The 20,907-nt window shown below is 52.1% G+C and overlaps 1 protein-coding gene across 10 annotated transcripts in view; it reads right to left on the bottom strand.

The window, feature by feature from the left end:
• Positions 1-20,907, bottom strand: part of TNS1 (tensin 1) — a 211,314-nt gene that overhangs the window by 73,179 nt on the left and 117,228 nt on the right. For all 10 annotated transcript variants that reach the window (XM_018059646.1, XM_018059634.1, XM_018059639.1 and 7 more), the window contains 9 exons: positions 20,145-20,267; positions 19,725-19,789; positions 18,081-18,164; positions 14,984-15,096; positions 14,264-14,324; positions 13,967-14,042; positions 13,011-13,140; positions 11,486-11,551; positions 10,206-10,322 (listed from right to left, as the gene is read on the bottom strand). In XM_018059646.1, coding sequence (XP_017915135.1) covers positions 10,206-10,322; positions 11,486-11,551; positions 13,011-13,140; positions 13,967-14,042; positions 14,264-14,324; positions 14,984-15,096; positions 18,081-18,164; positions 19,725-19,789; positions 20,145-20,267 — 835 coding nt within the window. The remainder of the gene's footprint in view (positions 1-10,205; positions 10,323-11,485; positions 11,552-13,010; positions 13,141-13,966; positions 14,043-14,263; positions 14,325-14,983; positions 15,097-18,080; positions 18,165-19,724; positions 19,790-20,144; positions 20,268-20,907) is intronic.

Genomic DNA, 20,907 nt, shown 5'->3' with positions numbered 1-20,907 from the left:
GGCCAGACCAGAAGGGCTGTCCCCTCCAGCAGTCAGGTAAGAACTTCCCAACAAAAGTCAGGCTCTGAGGCCAGTTCCCTGGTGGTCTGGTGGCTAGGACTCTGCACTTTCACTGCCGTGGCCAGGGTTCAACTCTGGTCGGGGAACTGAGATCCCACAAGCCAGCTCTGCACAAGAAAAACATAAAATCAGGCTCTCAGCACCTGTGCTTAGAAAATCACCCCTTAAAACCCCCTGCTCAGAGATAAAGGGCAGACGTACCACTCAGGGACCCTTGGACCCTTTTCCTGAATTATTTGGGACTACCTGCAATCTTGTCCTTCCCTCTTTCACTGGTTCTTCCACAACTTACCCCAGAGTTCAGAAGGCAAGAATGTCACACCCTGTGAAAGTATGTCAAGGGCAAACATTCACCATAGTGCTCGAGTGTTCTTCCAAGAGGGCATGGGGGCTGTTGTCCCCATTAACTGCCTCATTCCATACCCAAAGGGGCCACGTTCTGCTACCCACCCACCCCCGCCCTGCCTCGCCCTGGAAGATACAGGGCCATGGGCCATGTAGGTGGCTGAGGCAGCCAGGAGGCAGGACTCACGGCTTTGATGTTGCCCCACCATCCAAGGACCTGAAACCCAGCCTCCCTCTCTGTGTGATGGGGCAGGTGATCCAGACCAGTACAGGCACCAGTTCCAGGGCTGGAAAGAGATTAGACGAAGCAGCCTAAAGCATTTCAGGCTACAGATGTATAATCTCTCAGATTAAGATCACAGGAAGCAGTATCCCTCATCGGCTCCAGACCCCCATCCACCCCAGAATCCTGTCTTCAACATCTACCTTGTCTGAACAAGGTCCCTAACCTCTCTGTGACTGCCTCAGTTTCCTCTCCTGTAAAATGGGAACACTCATAAGCAGGTGTTCATATGGAAGTATTTGGGTCCCAGTTATGACAAAGGCCCCAGGAAAATGAATAACACATTCCAAAAGTAAGGCAGGGCTTGTAAAAAGGGATGACTGACATCAAGACATCAAGAAAGTAAAAAGCCAGCCCACAGAATAGGGGAAAATTTTCACAAATCATATATCTAATAAGGGACATATTCTCAGGATATTAAAAAAACTTATAATAATAACAAAAAGACACAGAATCAGAGTTTTAAAATGTATAAAAGATGTAAACAGATGTTCCTTTAAAGAAGAAGGCCAATTAACAAAGATGTTCAACATCACTCATTACTAGGAAAATGCAAATCAAAACCACAATAAAACACCACTTTACACCCAGCAGGATGGCTAGAGTTCCAAAGACAGAAAATTACAAGTGTTGGTGAGGATGTACAGAAATTATAGTCCTCGTACACTGGCTGGCAGGAATGTAAGATGGTGCAGCCACTTTGGAAGACAGTCCGACAGTTCCTCAAACAATGAAACATTGAGTTACTATCTGACACAACAATCCCATGCATAGCTATCTACCCAAGAGAAATGGAAACATAAGGACATGCAAAAATTACACACGAATCCCCACAGCAGCATTCTATATAATAGCCAAAAAGTGGAAACATGCAAATATTCATCCACTGATGTGCGTATAAACAAAATGTGGTATGGCCATACGATGGAGTACTCCCAAGCAAGTCAAAACGAGCCAGCACGTGCTACGAAACGGATGAACTCTGAAAACGCCACGCTCAGTGAAAGAAGGCCACAAAAGACCACGCACTGTCTAATTCCTGTTACATGAAACAAGCAGAACAGATAAATCTATAGAGATAGAAAGCAGATTAGGGCAGGGGTGGGGAAAGATGTGGGGAGTGACTATTGATGAGTGAAATCTCTTCCAGGTGGGTGATAATGTCCTGAAACCAGATTATGGTGATGGCTGTACAAGCGTAGATATACTAAAACCCACTGAACAGTATTCTTTAAATAGAGGATGTTATTAAATTACATCAATGTAATGTCATTTCATTATATTTGATTATATTATATTGGGAATATATATTAGCCGTTTAAAATTTTTTAAAGACAGAGATGGCTGAAAACTGTTTGTGGCTCTAAAGTACCCCTCTCCCCACCCCACCCCCCCAACACACACACATCCACGTCAAGCGAATGAAAAGATAAGGAAGTGGGGGGTTCTAACAGGCATCTCGGAGAGAAGAGCTGTTCTGCTGCAAATGCCACCTGCCAGGGATTTCCCCTCACCTCAGGGAGTCTGCTCAGCTCAGTGTGAGTTGGCTGGAGCAGGAAAACGTGAGAAACGGGCCTGGCACAGACCCGGAAGTCCACACAGTGAGAAGCCGGCCGGGGAACAGACAGGGGATGCGCTGGTCACCTCAGTCCCTGGCTTTGCTGAGCCCAAGAGCGCCCAAGTCTCCCACAGACCCAGGGGAGAGAGCCAGCCCCCGGGCTGCCTCAGATCCTGTCCGAGAGGGCCCCCTGGAGGGCTGAACCGCCTCCGCAGAAGAAGGTGGAGGGAGCAAGGGATGCTAGGGCCGAGGAAGGGTCCCGAGCCTCTGGTGGAGCTGCAGTCACCCACCCGAAGGAAAACACGAGGAGAGACTCTTCGGGAGTTCAAGGTCGGGGGGTGAGGTCCTCCAAAATGCCCACAAAAGTGCTGCAGGAGGAAACAGCACTCGATGCCTCCAGAATCTTGCTCTGGCAAAGAGCTCAGGCATCATATCACCCGGACCTGTGCCCCCGCACAGAGCAACCTCACAGTGGTGCAGGCAGGCAAGAAGGCTCCCATCCCTTCCCTCCTTCCTCTCTTCTCATCAGTCAAGAAAATAGAGAAAAACCTACCGCAACACCCCCACCCCTCACATCCACACCTGGTGCCCAGTAAGGGTGGACAAGCGGGAAGAACTAACTCCGGGTGATTGGCACTGGGCATATTGATCACTGCCCAGAGGCTCGTTATCACCCCAGTGTGACCAGAAAAGGCACATGGCACTCTCCCTGATGCCATCTGGGGGCAGAGCGAGCTTTAAAACCACACCCTACAAGTGCCGCTTTTCTGCCTAATGGTTGCACACAGTAGCCCCTGTAGGCGTTTGAGGACAATTTGTAGGCAATGTTGCCAGGCACAGGGTTGGCACACAAGGCCAGCTGTCATCTCGTCATTGTCTTTGTCATCATCACTGTCATCGCTGGGGAAATCCCCTTAGGAATCCACCTGCCTGATTCACTGCTAAGGAAAACTGAGAGCCAGAGAGGGAAAGTAACTTTTCCGAGGTAACCCAGCAAGTTGGTATCAGAGGCAAGTCTCCTGACTTCCAAGAGTGAGGCTCCCAGAACAGAACCAGCTACAGATGGTTCCCAGAGAGCAGAGGGACCAGGGGAATGTTTTTTCGTAAGAAGAAAGAGCTTGTATCCAATCAAAATCACACCTCTATCTTCTTTCCCCCAGTACTTCAATAACAATAATAACAGACACGATTATTGCCAGCATAGTATACACCAGGCACTCTACTTCTCACATTTCCGCACGCCTTAGCTTACTGAGTCTTAACGATAATCCTAGGAGGAAAGCACTGTTATTGTACTGATTTTACAGATAAGACATCAGAGAGGCAAAGTGGCTTGACGGAAGAATACAATTATAAACAGAGCTTGGAACCAGATCTCCTGATTCTCAATCTCACAGTCTTAATCCCGAGAGTCAACAACAGTCTGTTCAACGATATTTCTGTCCTCTTCCACACACAGATTCCCTACCCCCTTTGAAGTTAGGCATCGATCTGGGACTTGTTTTGGCCAATGTAATGTGAGCAGAAGGAAAGCGTGTCTTGTCCAGACCGAAGTAGCATGCAAGTCCCAGTGTCCTCCGCCTACTTTAGCAGCCGAAGTGGACACGCCTGTGACATGAAGCCACTACCAGCCTGGAGGAATTAAGAAGAACAGAGAACCCTGCCAATCCCACTGGACTGGCATCATGAGCAAGTAATACACTTCTGTTGATTAAGCCACTGAGAATTGGGGGCTGTTTGTTATGCAGCATAACCAAGCCTCTCCTGACTGACACAGCCACTGAGCAATGCTGCTTCTCAATACACGTTCAAGGAAGGGAACCTCTGCACATCTGTCTTAGCTCCTCACAAGTCACAAAAAGGAACAATGAGCTCAAAGAAATGGAAAGAATTGCTAGCTACCCCACCATCCTCATTTTACAGGAAATAATAAAGGTCTAAAGAAAAGGAGTTACCAAAGACACTCAAGCCTCCTGCCTCCCAGGCCGACATCTGTCTGGGTCTGTCTGCCCCTCCATGTTTCTCACTTGCTTCCTTCTCCTTTTCACTCTCTCCTTGTTTGTGTGTGTCTCTCCCTTCCTCTTTCCTTTCTCTCAAAAACAAATCGGAATCCTCGGACAAGCCCAGCTGATGAGAAGTCACCACAGACCAGGGACTCCTGGCTGCCACTGGAGAGGCTCTTCTCCAGCTTAGACAAAAGACTGTGCAGAGGAGATGCGGGTCCCAGGGAGCCGGAAGCTCTCCCCCAAGGAAGGGGCCTCTGCCCCTCAGGGAGCCTGAGCATAAGAGACTTGGATGAAAAAGCCAGCCCCCTGTCACCAGCCCCTGGCTCTGGTGGGGCTGCCCGCAGAAACAAGAGGGGCCGCCGGACATCCTGCAGGAAGAAAAACCCAGAAGAGGGGTGGTGAGCAGTGCCCTGGCCATCTTCAGCCAGGACAGCAGTCTTGTCTTTTCTCCCTTCATTCTTCCTTTGGGCTCTGAGTGACCTGCTGCCTTACCAGCCCCAGTCCTCCTCCCCAATCCTCTTTTAAGTCTTGAGAAACTCGAATCAGTGAAGTGTCCAAGGAGGTGGGGGAAGGGAGGGAAGGACTGGGTGGGCAAGGAGGCAAGGCAAGCCTCGTCCACCTGCGAGTTTCTCGGCAGTGGGAGGCAGCCCACACCCCTCTGGCCTGGCACTTGCTTCCAGGAAGGCCTGCCCTGGAACACTCTGGAGGAGTCTGGAGACAGCTCTGTGCACCATAGGCAAAAAACACAGCCCCGCTCCCACCCACGGCGAGCTGAGATCTGGGCACGGGGTTTTAGCACTCAGGCCAAAGAGCTAATGGGGCTGCTGGAGGCTGTGAAACGTGGTGTCAGCTGGAGTGCTGAACTGGCAGGCTCCAGACCAAACTGGAAAAAGACAGGAGGTGGCTCATGGGAGACCAGACTGCTCTCCTTGCCTCCACCACCCCGGACCTTCACTTGCTCCTCACTCGGGACCAAGATCCTAGGCATCCAACTAAAGGAAGCCCAGCAAACCCCTTCCCAGGTGTGATGGACTGAACTGTGTCTTCCCCCACCCTCCACTAAATCACTGTGCTAAAGTCTGAACCCGCAGGACCTCAGAATATGACTGTAATTGGAGACAGAGTCCTTAGAGGGGGTGATTGAGTTAAATGAGGTCATAAGGGTGGGCCCCAACCCCACACAAGCGATGTCCTTAAGAGGAGGTGAGGACTCAGACCCGCACGGAGGGAGGACCACGTGAAGACACAAGCGAGGGGTCGGCCGTCGACAAGCCAAGGGGGACCTCAGGAGAAGCCAGCCCTGCCCGCACCTTGATCTCAGACTTCTGGCGCCAGAACTGGGAGAAAATGAATGTCTGTTGTTTGAGGTAAACAGTTGTGGTACTTTGTTGCGGCCTCCAGCACAGACTAGGACATCAGGCCCTCGGGTCCACCAGAGGGCTCTGCTCCCAAAGGAAGGAGTCCCTGAGATGACAGGCACCCCCTCTTCCCCTCAGCCACCCATCCCAAGGCCTGGAACCTTCTCTTCCCAGAAAGTTCTTCATTGGATTCTTCACCTTTCATCATTAGCACCCCTCAACCCCACTTCTGGCTCAAGAGCAGAGGAGCAAAAATGGCCCCAGGCAGCACAGTGACCACAGCCGCGGTCCCCCAGGCAGAGGCGCACTCTCCCTTGATTCCTGCTGCCACTTCCTGGCCCAGTCCTCCAGGGAAATGGGCTGCCCTGCGGGGCACCTGTCATCTAAGGTGAAGAGTGAGGGGTGTGAGGAGGGGAAGAAGCTGAGCTCCAGAAGGAGAGAGGGATTTGGAGCCGATCCCTGGATCCACATGCCAACCCCATCTCTGATCTTCGTACCCTGGCCGAGATCGCTGCCCTCCCCATGTGCGGTGTGGTCATCATGCAACGCGGTGGCCACAGAGTGAGCTGAGGTCCTAAGAGAGTTCCACACGTGGGGATGCCTTCCCCTTGGGCAGATCCCTTCCTCTCCAGAGCCTGATCTGGGGGAACCATCCTGCAGGGACCAGAAGTCCTCACACGATTTCTTCCTTCATTCTGCTGCTGAGATTGACGGAGGACTCCCTGAGGGAAGGGCCAAGCACACTGAGTGCCCCGGGGTCACACGTTCTGAACTGGAAAACTGCTCAAGGGTCCAGGGGATGCCCATGCAGGCAGCGAGGGAGGGGTTAAACACAGAACAGGCTCACAGGCAAGGCTAAGTCGGGGTCACCGGGAGGGCTCCTGGAGGAGCGGGAGCTCTGGCCCCAGCGCTGACCGCCTCTCACTGCAGGGAATGCCGAGGCGGGGCCCAGGCCAGAGATAATCTTTGTCGCCAAGACCTGGGCTCGGTGCCCTCGCCCACCACTCTGAGTCACCCATTGGACTCCAGAGGGACTGGCCGGCCCCTCCTATACCCACCCCCAGTGGGCCTGACATAGGAAAGGCAGACAGCCTCCAGAAATGTCATCACCCTACCTTGCATACATCACCCTCTCTGTATTTTGAGAGGCCAGTCCTTCAGCAGAGGCTGTCCTGAGTGAGCAGCCTCTCCCATAAGGGAGACAGGGGGACCTCAGGGAGGTGCCTCAGCTATTCACGACCCCAAAGCCCAGCTAAGTACCTGCCACAGGCCCTGCATGTAGCCCCCCTGTCCTGAGAGGCAGGGCAGGCATGACCTGGACTGTCTGGTGGTGACTGTAGGGGGCACAGCAAGTAGAACACTCAGCCAGGCTCAGCAGGACCCAGGTGCCGCCACAGACCAGACACCCAGGACAAGCGCTGCAGACGATGGCCAGCCGCGGTCAGCACTGGGTTCCATGGCGGATGAGCTCTGCACTAGTGAGGCAACCTGGGCAGGTCGCTTAACCCCTCTGCATGTAGTTCCCCACCCAGGCAGAAGAAGAGTGCCCACCTCACAAGGTGGCTGCGGGCATCAGATGAGACGGGGGCTATCAAGCGCTGGGCATCATGACCGGCATGTGGCAAAGCCAGAGCTGATTCCCAAGGCCAAGGGGCCTCCTCCCTTAGCCCTGTGGGTAGACCCCCGAGGTCACGGTCACTACTGACATGGCAGAAACTCACAAGGAAACACAGCAGGCAGCCTTGCTACAGTTCCTGCTCCCCGAAAGGTACTCAAAATAAACTGTCAACAAAACCCCTGTTTTACAACAGAGTAAACTGAGGGCCCCAGAGGACGACACCTTGGCAGAGAATTTGAACCCAGACAGTTTGGCTCCACTCTTAACCACTGAAAACTGCTACAATAGCCCAGGGACGTGGGTACTGCCACCATCCCAAGTTTGTAGATGAGGATACGAGGAACACAAGATGCGAAATCATTTGACCAAGGTCACAGAGCCGCGGAGGGGACACCTGCAGGGTGGACACGCATGCTTGAGCCCTGTACTCCAGCACCTCGGGGTCGGCCTGCCTCTCCTGGCCCAGCGGATCCCTGGGGAGCAGGCAGAGACATCTTTGGTACATCGCGCCCCACGAGGCCAAGCCCCAGCTCCAGCGAATGGCCAAGCCCCTCCCAGGCTCCAGCATGAACCATCTCTTGAGCGCCCCCAGAGTCTTGGGGGTTAGGTGCCCTTATCCTAGCTAGCATGTGCAGAAACCAGGCCCAGAACCAGGAAAACAGACACAGGACTCCTGCTTCCCTCCCAGACCAGAGAACTAGCCAGAAGGAAATGCAAGCTGGATGGCGTGCATCCACTCATGTCCAGTGGACATGAGTCTGAGCAAGCTCCGGGACATGGTGAAGAACAGGGAAGCCTGGCGTGCTACAGTCCGTGGGGTTGCAAAGAGTCGGACACGACTCAGCAATTGAACAACTAGGCCCCAGAATCTAGAGCCTTCCAGAAATGCTCCAGCCAGGAAAAGCAGGATGGAAGTAACAATTACTGCTCCCACCACAAGGCCACCCGGCCGGCTATCCTGTCCCTGTGGGGCATGTAGCCCGGCAACAGCGGAGAGCACACAGTGGGACTGGGATAACGTGGGGTGTGCCCAGACCACGTGAGGCGACCCCCTCAGCCACCCAGCCCCCGGCCTAGGCCAGCAGGCCAGGGAGGAGGACGGCTGGGCTGAGAGCCACTCCCTTTGCCTTCCCTTCCCACCCTCGGGCATAAGGCCAGCATCTCAGCCTCCAGACAGGAGCCCCTCTGTCCCTACAGGACAAGCTGACCTTTAACTGGCCTGAAGGTCCCACTGGTTCCATCCCCCTGCCTGGGGGAGCAGATCAGAGGAGAAAGGAGGGCGGGTAAGGGGCTGGGAGAGGAGCCCAGGGCCTCCCTCGCCCCCTTCTTCCTCCCTCTTCCTCACCTCTGGTACCAGCCTCTGGCTCCTTCCGCCCACTTCCTTCCCTCAGGCTGACTCTGACCCAAGTCCCATCCTTCCCATAGCCCCTCCTTTCCCCTTAATTATGTTACCTTCTGTTTGCCTGGCACTTTATAGTTTACTAAATGTTTTTACATTTATCATCGCATTGAATCCACACCAGGGAGAGATGGAGAGACATTGAAAATTCCTTCAGACTGCCAAGTGTTCTTGTTAAAAATGCAAACATCCCCAGGACGATGAACAATTAGGCTGGCAGCCACCGGTACCTCAGGACTGATTCATTGCATCCTCTTCCTCCTCCCAGCTACTGGGTTCAAGGGGATGAGATTGGAGGGAGGAGTACCTTGGGGGCGGCCTCAGCATAGTGGGCAGGGCTTAGTGTCTGGGCCTCTGGGGGCAGGAGAAAGAAGAGCAAGAACTAAGGAGGTACAAAGACAAACTCAGACCATTGCAACACTGCACGTGAACTTCTCTCATCAACCCAGAACTCTAGCCCCACCAGCACCTTCATCCCACTCCCTCTGAACTCCATCACTTATTCTGGAGTGTCCAAGGTCAGAGAGAGACACTTTATGCAGAAAAACGCCAAAAAGACTTTCAGGGTGGAGTCAACAAATCCAAAACCTTGGAGATGGAGGCAGGGTGAGGGCCCCTGGGTTACCTAACCCAGCTCTGCCACGTGGCCCAGGGTCCCCTTCCCAGGACGAGCTTCAGCCGGGTGCAGAAGCACAGAGGCTGGATGCTTGTGTCCTTGAATGAACACAGGCTGGTCATGGGTATAAATCAAAGGGGGCCTCAGTTACCCCATCTGAAAACTGATGGGGGATGGGGAAATAAGCCTGTGACCAAACCCCAGACAGAGCGTCTCAAGAGTTCCTGAGCTCCAGACAAGCTCACTTCAGAGGCCCCACATATTCAAATGAGCCACATAAATCAACAGAACTCATACATAACTCTCAAGAGCTGATATGAATTGTGAATAACCATTTGACATAATGCTAGGGTTTGCTCTAAATTAAACATGTATTAATTTCAATTCTGCTGCTTTCTTTTCAAATTTTGGAGCCTAGCGGTTTGTTTCCTGCTCGCAAACATTTTCGTTGGCTGTTGATGAAAGCTTGTGGGCCCTGAATACTGTGTCTACATTCCTAGCGCTCTGACCCCAGAGAACTCAGGCAGCGAGCCTGGAGAAATCCAACAACAGGGTTAAAAGAAGTCTAACAAATGCAGTGTTTGCAGCACAGCAGGGTATCTCAAGCTTCATGCAAGGCTACTTCCTCCAAGGAGGCCTCCCAGACCACTCCAGATCTCAAGAATCCCTCCCCTGCCTATCTCAGAGCATTTGCTGCCTATGAGACTCATTTGGCACCAAGAATACACACTTCTATGGCTGGTTTGCTGCATTCTTTGGCTCTGCCCTCATAGCTTAACACATTCATGTTTAGTTTTATCTTCCCCCACTGAATCGTGAGCTCTCAGAAATGTCTTGGACCTCTCCTCTGTCCCCCCGATCCTCTGAACCCAGTATGGTGTCCTAGCAAACCAAGAGACCCAAGGCCACCTGAGCAGGGCTATGCAATTGCAGAGGGATTAGAAGTCACTGGTCCCACCTACCCTCCATGCCATCATCTCGATGCCCATTGAAGTTGTCATAAGAATCCCAGCGGATGAGGGGGTCAGAGGTGTTATAGTCCACGGACACACTTGGCCCATTCTCCAGGTGTTCCATGCCTTAGAAAATGGGAAAGGTGAAGAGGACAGCAAAGAGAAAGGGGAAAAAAAAGAAAACAGATCAGCAGCTGGAGAAACAGAGGAAGCCAACAAGCTCCCCAAGGATGCTCCCTAAGGGATTTCTCATTTTCTTGACCATGCAGGGTGGAACCAGGGGCTTAAGTTGGATGGAGAACCCAGGAGTCTGGTTTCTTACATTCTTGAAAAAGCTCACACGAGGTCATAAGGGTAAATCAGGACAGCAGCACTGAGCAACAAAGACCCCCCGGAGCAGAGCTGGGGGGGAGATCTCTGGCTGGGTGGCTGCCTCTTTCTCTTCTGTGCCCCAGGGGACGCTGTGACAGTGCCAAGAGTCCAGAGAGGCTGGCCCTGGAGTCAGAGGGGAGGGTGGGAGAGACTTGCAGTGGGCTGCATGAGGCCAGGGACAGCAGGCAAGTCACAACCTTGACACTGAGAGGACACAGGTCATCCCAGCCATCCCCCTGCCCCTCCACTTAAGAGGCTCTCTCCTCCAGGCAGAAATCTGAGGAGAGAGGCAGAATCTTGCCTACACTTTCTGAGAAAGCCCAGGATGTGGACAGAAAAGCTACAAGTCAGGCCTTCTGGGGTGAGTTACCCTTCTGACCCAGTAGCCCTTTCTTTAACCTACCCAGAGTCCCTCTGTCTGTAACCTGACTTCATCTCTTCCTATTTGGTTCCCAAATAAGATGGCGAACAACTGGTCTCCACATATAACCAGTCTAAAGGCTTAACAGCTATTATTAAATTGCCCTTCTCATCTTCAGGTTGAACCACCTCAGTTCTCATAAATACTTATCGTCCATCCAGCACCTATGAGTGTCCCCTGGCCACTCACTCCATCCACCACGGCGCTCAGTCTCTGAATAGAATAGGAAGATGACTTAATAGGGCCAAAATAGTTTATCCAACCCAGCGCCTGTCTACTTTTGTATTTTTATTATCCAGAGATTAAGTCACTGGTTCATGTTTAGCTGGGGGTCCACTATGATACCCAGATCCTCTACTGCGGGTCTGCCTCTCAACCACAGGTGACTTGATATTTGTAGAGCAGACCAGTGGGGAAATAGTGGAGGTGAGCTAAGGTGGAGCAGGGCCGGATGGAGGGAAGGGAGTGAATCAATGGGTTCTCACTCAGCTTTTACCTTGAATTTTCTCTGGTCCATAAGAAAATACAAATTCAACTTTGCCGTATTCTGGAAATCGATCGTCTGAAAAAGGAGAAGGAAAACAAAAATGGGCAACCAATTCCCGAAAAAGGACGCCACAGAAAGTTTTCTTCTAGAAAGGATTAAAGTGATATACGTATTTATTGTTGCTATTTAGTCACTAAGTCATGTCTGAGTCTTTTGCGACCCCATGGACTGTAGCCCTTCAGACTCCTCTGTCCACGGGATTTTCCAGGCGAGAATACTGGGATAGGTTGTCATTTCCTTCTCCAGAGGATCTCCCTGACTCAGGGAACGAACCTGCCTCTCCTGCAGGCAGGCGGATTCTTTGGCACTAAGCCACCAGGGACGCCCAACATACATATACATGGTTGACGATATAATGAGTAATATGTAGGATGATGCCAAGTCTCCTGCCCACCTTAGTCCAGTCCTACCTACCTAAGGTAACCACTTCTTACCATTTCTATTTTCTGTTCTACTAGCAGCTACCTCTAAGACTCTATACAATAACCACAGTTTTCATGCCACTATTTTAAATCAGTTTTAAATAATCTTCATTGATGCAACACTATGAAGATAAATAATTTGGACCGCTTATAGTATTCCCACCTCCCTTCTTAAATCTTGTCATGATTATTAATCACCCTTCTGATTACCTCTGAAACTTTAAATATTGCAGTTGAGCCTCTATTTCTTGATCTGTCCATTTTTTATTGTGTCCTGACTCCCTCCCTACAGGAGAAAATTTTTGCCCCTCCCTTCCCCCACCTCTCCACAACCCTTTTATCTTATCAGTTATTCCTTTGCCTTCCTTGTTAGGACTGACAACATTTACATTCTCTTCTGCAAATATAACAGCATCTTCTGTGTTTGCCCTCCTGGCTCTAGTACAGGGAAACCTCTTCATAGAAATATCGTTCTCCCTGCATGAGCCAGACCACACTGGGGGCTCAGGCCTCCCCTCCTCAGAGCTCCAGCACCATGCTCTGATCTCCGCCTGAACTCAGTCTGGACACAGATCACACCCACTGCTTGTCAGAAGGGAAGTTACAGCAGGGGTGGCGTCCCCTCACTGGACCACCTGTCACGCCCATGCACATCTCCATCACTGCAGGCATCACTTCACAGTATCACGTCTGTGTGTCTCTTCCTCCCATAAGGCTGTGAGCTGCCTGAGGATAGGGCCTGACTTCTTTCCATTTGTATCGCCAGGGTCTAGCACACGCCTGGCACATACGGACACTCAGGTGATGCTGGTGGGTGTATAGATAGATGAATAGATGGGTGAATGGATGTAGACATGTCCCAGACCTGAATGTGATGCAGATAAAACCTAATGGATAGAGGAAAGAACCAAAGAGAGATGGCTCCCTGATCACCCCCCTTCCTCTGGGAAAACGGTCACCTTTCACTGCTGCCGCAGCCCCACCATTAGGTCCTTCTGTCCAGTGGTGTAACTAATCCTTGCTACGTCTGCCTGTCTACTCAACAAGCCTACCTTTGAAGGCATCATCAAGGTCCTCCTTCCCAAAGACAACGCCCAGGTCATGGATGGCACAGGTGTGGAACTGCACGCGGAAGATGACATCTCGAGCTGGGCTCCGGAACTTCTTGTGGTAGCACTTCAGCTGGTGGGAGAGACGGCAGAGCCCATCAGGGGCCCAGAGGTAGGAAGTTAGTTCCAGGGCACCTCCTTATCAGCTCCATTTCTGGGCCCCAAACCCACTGAGGGAGTGGTCACCCATCCCCAACAGGATCTCAGAGCTCTCTGGGGAAACTTCCAGAACAGCAGAGGTTGGAGGCCAGTCCTGCCCTGTGGGGACAAAACTACCCTTCTGAAAAGTTCCTGAATGTAAAACAGATAGCTGATGGAAATTTGCTGTATGACTCAGGGAACTCAAACTGGGGCTCTGGAGGTGTGGGAACAGGTGGGAGGTGGGAGAAAGGTTCAGGGGAGGGGGAAATATGTACACTTAGGGCTAATTCATGTTGATGTACAGCAGAAATCAAATCAATATTGTAAAGCAATCATCAATCAATTAAAAATAAATTTTTTTAAAAAAGAAGTTCCTACACAACAGTCAAAATGGAGAAAGTAGAAGTGGATTTAAACTGCAAGTAGAAGGAGTGAAGCTGGAATTGAGGCAGTCCTGGTCACCAGCAGGAAGCCCAGAGGTAACAGCTCACACAGAGCCGTATTTCCCTGGAGATGCTCCAGAACAAGAGGCAAGCCCAGGGAAGGCATATCCCACTGTGAGGAAGTGGATGGACAAGGACCTTCCAGGCTGGAAGGCCTTGCAGGGCCCCTGAGAGCCAGTCAACACCCCCAAGGCTGGTGGCCCACCAGGAGTGACACACTTATCCAGAGAGACAGGAGGGGAGCAGGATGAAAAAAGAAAGAAAAAAATAAACAGTGGGGGGCGGGGGAGAGCCTGAGACGGAGGAGTGACTCACCAAGATGTCTCCCTTCAAGAGCAGCCCAGGCTCAATGGTGATGCAGATGCTGGTCTGGCTGTCTCCTTGGACGTTGCTATGGGAGAGAGGCGGGCAGAGGGACAGAGGGCTGCTAAGGGGGCTGAGCAGTGTACCTTCTTCCAGCTGCCCCTCCACCAGGGGGCTGTCGGGAAAGCTCACTGACACATCCCTCAGCCCTCCTCCTAGAGAGGGTTCTAGATGGCCCTCCAATCCGTCCCCAGTCCTCAGCCTCAGTTCTCCAACATTCCTGGCCTCTCACTCCTGTGGAATACCTACTAGATGCCAGATGTGTAGACAGGTTGCATGGCCTGGTAGATCCGGAGAAATGGTCGACACCCTGTAAAGGAGGGGTGGTGTTAGCCGAGACAGCAGAAATAGTGAGAGGAGGAAGGGGGAGAGGAGAGATGCAGGAAGGAAGGACCAACCGGGAGAAACGTGAGCAGGGGAAGGAGGAAAAGAGGAAGGAGAAATGGGAAAAGAAAGAGCAAAAAAATGCCAACTTTTCATTAAAGGCATTTTGAGGGACTTCCTTGGTGGTCCAATGGTTAAGGATCTGACTTCAAGTGTTGGAGACACGGGTTTGATCCCTGATCGGAGAACTAAGATCCCACCTGCCACGGGGCAACTAAGCCCGCACACAACTAGAGAGAAGCCTGCGTGCTGCAACGAAAGACCCCATATTCCGCAACGAACCCCAACGCAGCCAAAATTAAATAAATAAATCAATATTTGTAAAATAATAACAAAATAATAAAGACATTTTGAGTTTAAGAACGTGGTCACATCCAGCGTCACCTGCCAGCAGGCACTGCCAGTATTAAACCCACTTTGCAGATGAATCAACTGGGGTTCAAAGAAACAGGAAGTGGCACAGTTGAGACTCCAGGCCTAAGGCTTGGCAGCTAGCCAGCATTTTTACCACCTTACGCTGCCTCCTCAGAGAAAGAGACGGAAGATAGGAGGAGAATGGAAGCCAGGGGTTCAGAGAGTTATTACCTCCTTTAGACTCGAAGTTGGGGATGCCGTGCATGATCACATGGTGCAGAAACAAGGGCTTGTTGTTCATTTTGATGGAGCCAGAGAGCAGGCCGCTGAAATAATGCACGTACCTGGAGCAGGGAGAGGGGCAGCTTCAGCCAGGGAGGCCTGTACTAGAATACAACCATCCTGTTCTCTTTCTCCCCAGCACACTGCCCTAGGTGGCCCTGCCGACTCCCCACCATCTCCATCAGTCCCCAGGTCTCCTGACACCTGGGGTCTCCACCCTTGCTGCTACAGGTACTGATACACCTAGAGTGGAGTCCAGCCAAACCTCTCACTTGGGGTTCTCCAGCACCCCCTGGTGGTCAATGTGGCCATCTCTTTCCTGCTTCACTCAGCCCAGGAATCTCCAGCTGGACCAAATTTCCTGCCACACATCCCTGACAGGCATCATTTAGCTGTTCACTACAGAACAAGGCAGGATGATCAACCATCAAACAGCTCTGACACCCTGACCCCCAGCCCAAACCAAGTTTACATTTGTACCCACAGGCCCCAGTTCTGTCCATACAGACGCACCAGCCACATAACAATATAGCAAATAGTAAGAGCTTAATAATTTTAGTCCTTCACTTTTTCTTGCCTGGAGAATCCCACGGACAGAGGAGCCTGGCAGGCTACATCCACGGGGTCGCAAAGAGTTGGACACAACTGAAGCGACTTAGCACTCACACAAAAAGGGTACAAAGTTACTCTGTATCACTTCATTCGATACTGAAGGATATCTAACTTCCACTAAGTAGTCCTATCTTTAGAGTCAACATTCCCGGATTCCCTTAACAAGGATCTCGCTAGAAGACTGGAAGGAAAAGCCACCCCCACTCCTAGAAGAAAGGGAAAACTAATCCAGAAAGAGTCATGAGCCTCCCAAAGACACAGCAAGAGGGCACAAAGGTTCTGGGGAGCGGGTGGGAGGAGCAGGGAGGCAGTCTGACCCCTACGGGTCTACTAGAAGGAGGGGCCAGTCCATTTGGTCAGTGGTTCCTCTCCTGATTGGCCAGAGGATGCCACTCTGGGTCAGCTGGACCAATCAAAATGTATTCTGATTTGAGGTGAGTGGGACCAGAACCCTCATGACCTTGACAATGGTCTCGTCCTGACTCTCAGCTCCTTGGCCCACCTCCAGGCCTGTGGGCCTCTGTCCCTGGGCTGGGGTGGGGCCACCTTGGACTACCCTAGCAAGATAATCTGATGGGCAGCACCAGCTCCTATTCAAGCCCCTACCCAGCCCCCAGCCCCGTTGCTCAAACCGGAAACCTGGAATGGCAGGTTCCTATCAGATCTTCTGATCGTGCCAACAGGATGTGTCTGTGTGCTGCGGACAATGAACCCGGGGGTGGGGTGACAATGAATGGGGGAGCTGCAGGCAAAGCTCCTCCCTCCCTCTCTCCCTGCGCTCCGCTCCTCCAGCTGATCCAATCCCTGGAAGTAACCCTGACAAGGCGGGAAAGTGGCAACGAACACCACTTCCCCAACGGTCACACTTCCACATTTGAGCACAGACAGAATTACCTACCCATGAGCAGATGCAGCTACAGATACGAGTGGCAAGGCAGATACAAGGCAGATAATGTAAACACAGACACACACACACCCCAGTGGCACGCTGTGTAAGCACATACTGAGCACGGCGAAATCCTTGAACCATCCTATTCCTGAGAGTAACACTAATCCCTGTCCTCCAGGCTTTTAACTGCAGAGATGACTGCCCTGCCCACACTCTCCACACCACATTGTACCATCATAAACATCATGCTCCTCTTATCTGAATCTAATCTTTTAAGGCCAAGGGCCAGACTCGTGACCAAGGCCACCAGCCATATGTAGCAAGCCAGGATCTTGAACAGCAGTTCCTTCCTCCCTGGGAAGACTCTCATTGAACCACTGCTGCTGTGTCTGACAGCCTAGTCAGAATTTTCTGCACAAAAAGATATTCCCTTTCTGATCTCTGACCCAGAAGCTAGCTTCCCACTGCCCTGTGCTGCTTGTAAGGCCCTGGTGGCCTAAGGACTCATTCACTTCTGCTTGGGCTTCCTGCTACAATGGCAGAAACACAGTCCCCAGTGGAGCCAGCACACTTCTAGCCAGGCAAGATGGAGGCGATGGGGTGTGAGCTGGGAATCCCCTGCCTGGAGAGGTTGGAAAGCTCCAGGACCTGTGGCTAGGGGGTCCTGCTTTGCCTGGTCAGTGCTCCAAGGGGCTGGAAAAGTCCATGAAACACCGTGGCCTTCATACCTGCTACCTGGACCCTTTACCCCAGACCTTCACTCATATGCTTCCTTCTCCCTTCTCAGACCTCACCTTACATGGCATCTTCTCAGAATGGTCAGTCCATCAGAATCAGTCTCTCACATCCACCCCTATCCCACCCTCTAGCTCATCATGTTCTATTTTGGCTTTTTCCCCTTCAAAGCATTTATCACTGTCTAAAATGACCTTGATGGTCTATTTACTTGTATAAAGTTCTCAGCAGAATAACAGCTTACTAAGGGCTAAAGATCATCCTATTCAACTAGATATTGCCAGCACTTGGAACATACTAGACTATTAAAAGTTTGCCAGACGAATGAAGAAATCCATCCCTGCCCTGCTTCCTGCATGGGCTGTTATGGACCACATCGCTGACAGCCCTTTGTAAAATCTTAAAGCTCTCACAGCAGAAGGGGACCCTCATCATGAATGAGTGTCTGTCACCTCTTCAGAGCAGACAGCAATAACTTTAGCCTCCTGCAGACCCATCCAAACATAGGACCAAGAACGGCACTGCTTTCTCATACAAGCTGTCTTCTCGCACCCCCCGACTCCCTACTGCTGGGCCCCCTGCTCTCTGGCACCAACCTCAGGAGCCAACTGCTGTGCCCCGCTGTGGGCACACACAGCTGCCCACAGCTTCCTGAGTTCATGCCCCTCCAGGCTGGACCTGAACCTGCATGCTTGGCACACCACCACATAGGTACACTGTTCAGTCCCCATGGGTTCATGAGGCTGGTTCCCAGATACAGTGAACACACACACACATGTATGTACTGGGCCAAGAGCCCTGGAGACCCACCTCCTCTGGGATGGTTGGCCAATGGGTACAATCTTATCCTCGTAGAACCGTTTCATTGCAAACCGGTCCAGGGCCTGGTCAGCACTGTGCGGAGAGACAGGTGGTCAGAGGAGCCAACTTCCACGATCCCCCTGTCCCCCCACCCCTGCTTCCCAGACCTGCAGAGCCCTCTAGTCACTCTGTCCTGAGACGCTTTCAGGAAAGGGTTGCTCCAGCATCCCTCCCTCCTGTGTGCTGCAATACTCAGCACGGGGGCCTTAGAACCAGACATCCTGGGAGGCCATCTCAAGCCTACCCCTGACTTAGTAGCCCTTGGTCTTTAGGGCAGGTTGCTTAACCCTCCTGAACCTGATTTTCCTTTCCTGGCAAATGAGGTGAAAACTATGCCTTCTTTGAATGTTGTTATGGCAATTGAGGGAGATAACATCTCTAAAGAGCTTGGCACATGTGGGCTCACAGGAGGTGCACAGGCAATGTTCACCATTAAGGAAAGATTAAGCCGGGTCAGGTTTCTTAAAGTCATAAAGCTACCATCCTATTGGCAAGCCCTTCAGAGAACACTCTACTCATCCTCGAAGAGGTCATTTTATAAAGAGACAGATCATACAGCTCTGCCGTTCTAGACTCTCCACCAATGTCCCTCTTAGAATAAACCCCAAAGTCCTCACCAAGGGTTGCATGGCCCCTGGACTCTGCCACCTCGCAGCTTCACTTCCTAGTCTTCGTCCCCTCACTCATTCAGCTCCAAACATGCCAGGCTCTGGCATTCCCATTGCTGGCATTTGCCCCACTCTCTTCTCTGCCTGGAAGGTCCTCTGCCACCACCACCCCCCAGACCACATATGACTCAGTCCTTCCCAGCCTCCCGCCACTTAATTCCAGTCTCTGCTCACATATCACCTCCTGGAGAGACCTCCCCTCCCCACCGTCTTGCTTCAGTCTCTGTTCTCAGAGGACTTGCCTCCTGCTCTTAGGGATGTGTTTGTTCACTTATTTAACACTCATGAGGGCAGTGGCCCACCTTTGCCCGCTGCTCCATTCTCAGCACCTAGAACAGCCTGCACAGTGACTGTTCCATAACCATTGTCAAATGACAAAATGAATGGACCAACTCCTCTGCCTCTCTGCAAAGCCGAATCAGAATGGAACCCATCCGCTGGCTGTTTCCTGTTCTTGCTGCAAACTCCAAAGTGGGAAGAAGCCCCTGATGGCCAGAGGCAGGGGCATGGATGAGAAAACGTCTAGATGGCTCAGCTGCACCCAGATGTGTTCCAACATTTCCTTGTGATGCCCTCGCTGCTCTTTGGGGTAAATAGAAGGCAGTTTGGCAAAGGAAAGTGGCCCCAAGAAGCCAGCTGGATGGGGTGCCCATGCAGGGCCTGCCTCCCACAACTGACCCCCCCACCACTGCAGCCCCAGATAGGAGCATGGTCTCTGCTCTATGCTGCCCTCTGTCCAAGGGCCCCTACCCCAGAGCTGTGGGCAGAGACTTTCTCCTTTCTGGGGGCTCCTCACCCTGTCCTCAGCACCTCTCGTCTCCTCTGTCCTCATCCTCCAATCCCAAGGAAGAGCGAGGCCCTGGGTGGGTGGGGAAAGGGGTCCTGCTGTCAACATTCAGAGAACAGGACACTCAGCTTCTCTTACCTGGCAGAAATGTTGCTGTAGTGCATGTAAGCCGCAATCACAACGCCGATCCTGCCTCGGTTTCCCTGAAAGAGCCCCAAACACAAAAGCCTTCACTGTTAAGGATGGCCCTCCCACCCCAGAGCCCAACCAGAAGCCTTGAAGAAAAGGGGTTGGAGAGAGGAGCTGTGACTCTTAGACAGAAAAGGAGGAGGGAGGAAGCAGGTGGGGCTGAATCTTAAAAAGAAGAAACAGTTGATTATCCACACACCTGAGGGCCCCACAGGCTGGTAGCCCCCATTTCTTATGGGTGCCACCCCAGACAGAATGTATTATCCCCAAGAAGGAGAATAGACACAAACTTCCACTCTCACACAATCCAGTGATACGGGCAGGTACATACACTCTCACACACACATATCCTGCCACCCCCGCTCTGACCTTGTTGTGTAGGACGACCACATTGTGGGGGTCTGCATTGAGCCAGGTGTCCATGGCCTTGCAGACGCTGCAGATCTTCTCCAGGGCCGGGGTGTGGAGGTCGGGCCAGCCAAATTCCAGTACCTGTGGCCCAAGCCATGAGTCAGAAGTGGCAGAAGCACAGAGAGCCAACAGGGGTGGGGGACAGTGAAGGGACGTTAGTTCCTGCCCTGCCCATCAACCCCGCACGGAGGCAGGGGTGTGGAGGCCGAGGACACTGGTCCAAGACCTTGTTCTGACACAGGCTCCCTGTGGGGCCTCAGGTTAGTCCCCGCCCCTGCCCCAGCCCCAGCCCCAGCCCCAGTTTCTCACATGTGTATAAAGCAAAGGCTTAGCGCCCCCGAAGGTTCCAGGTCCCTTTCACACGACTTTGACCTTAAGACAAGCTCTCCTCCCACAGACCCCAGGGGCTCGCTCAGAGAGGAAGAAGGAAAGCTGAAGGCTGATCACAGCTCTTTCCCAGGCCCTGGACACACAAAGCATCAAGTTTTCAGGCCAAAAGAGGCCTAAGTGGGACAGAGAGTAGACCTGAATAGCAGTCATCAGGTTCCTTCAAACTTCAACTCACAGAACTTTAAAGTACAAGAAAACTTGTGCTCAGAAGGACCCAGAGAGCTCATCTAATCCAGCCCATCCACTTTCAGACGCACAAACCAAAGCCCAGAGATCTCTGCCGCCCACCCACGGTCACACAGCGATGGTCACTGAACTCCAGGGCCTGGAG

The sequence above is a fragment of the Capra hircus genome, chromosome 2 (assembly GCF_001704415.2).
Source record: "Capra hircus breed San Clemente chromosome 2, ASM170441v1, whole genome shotgun sequence".
NCBI lineage: Eukaryota > Metazoa > Chordata > Mammalia > Artiodactyla > Bovidae > Capra > Capra hircus.
This window is presented reverse-complemented; position numbering and strand designations above follow the sequence as displayed.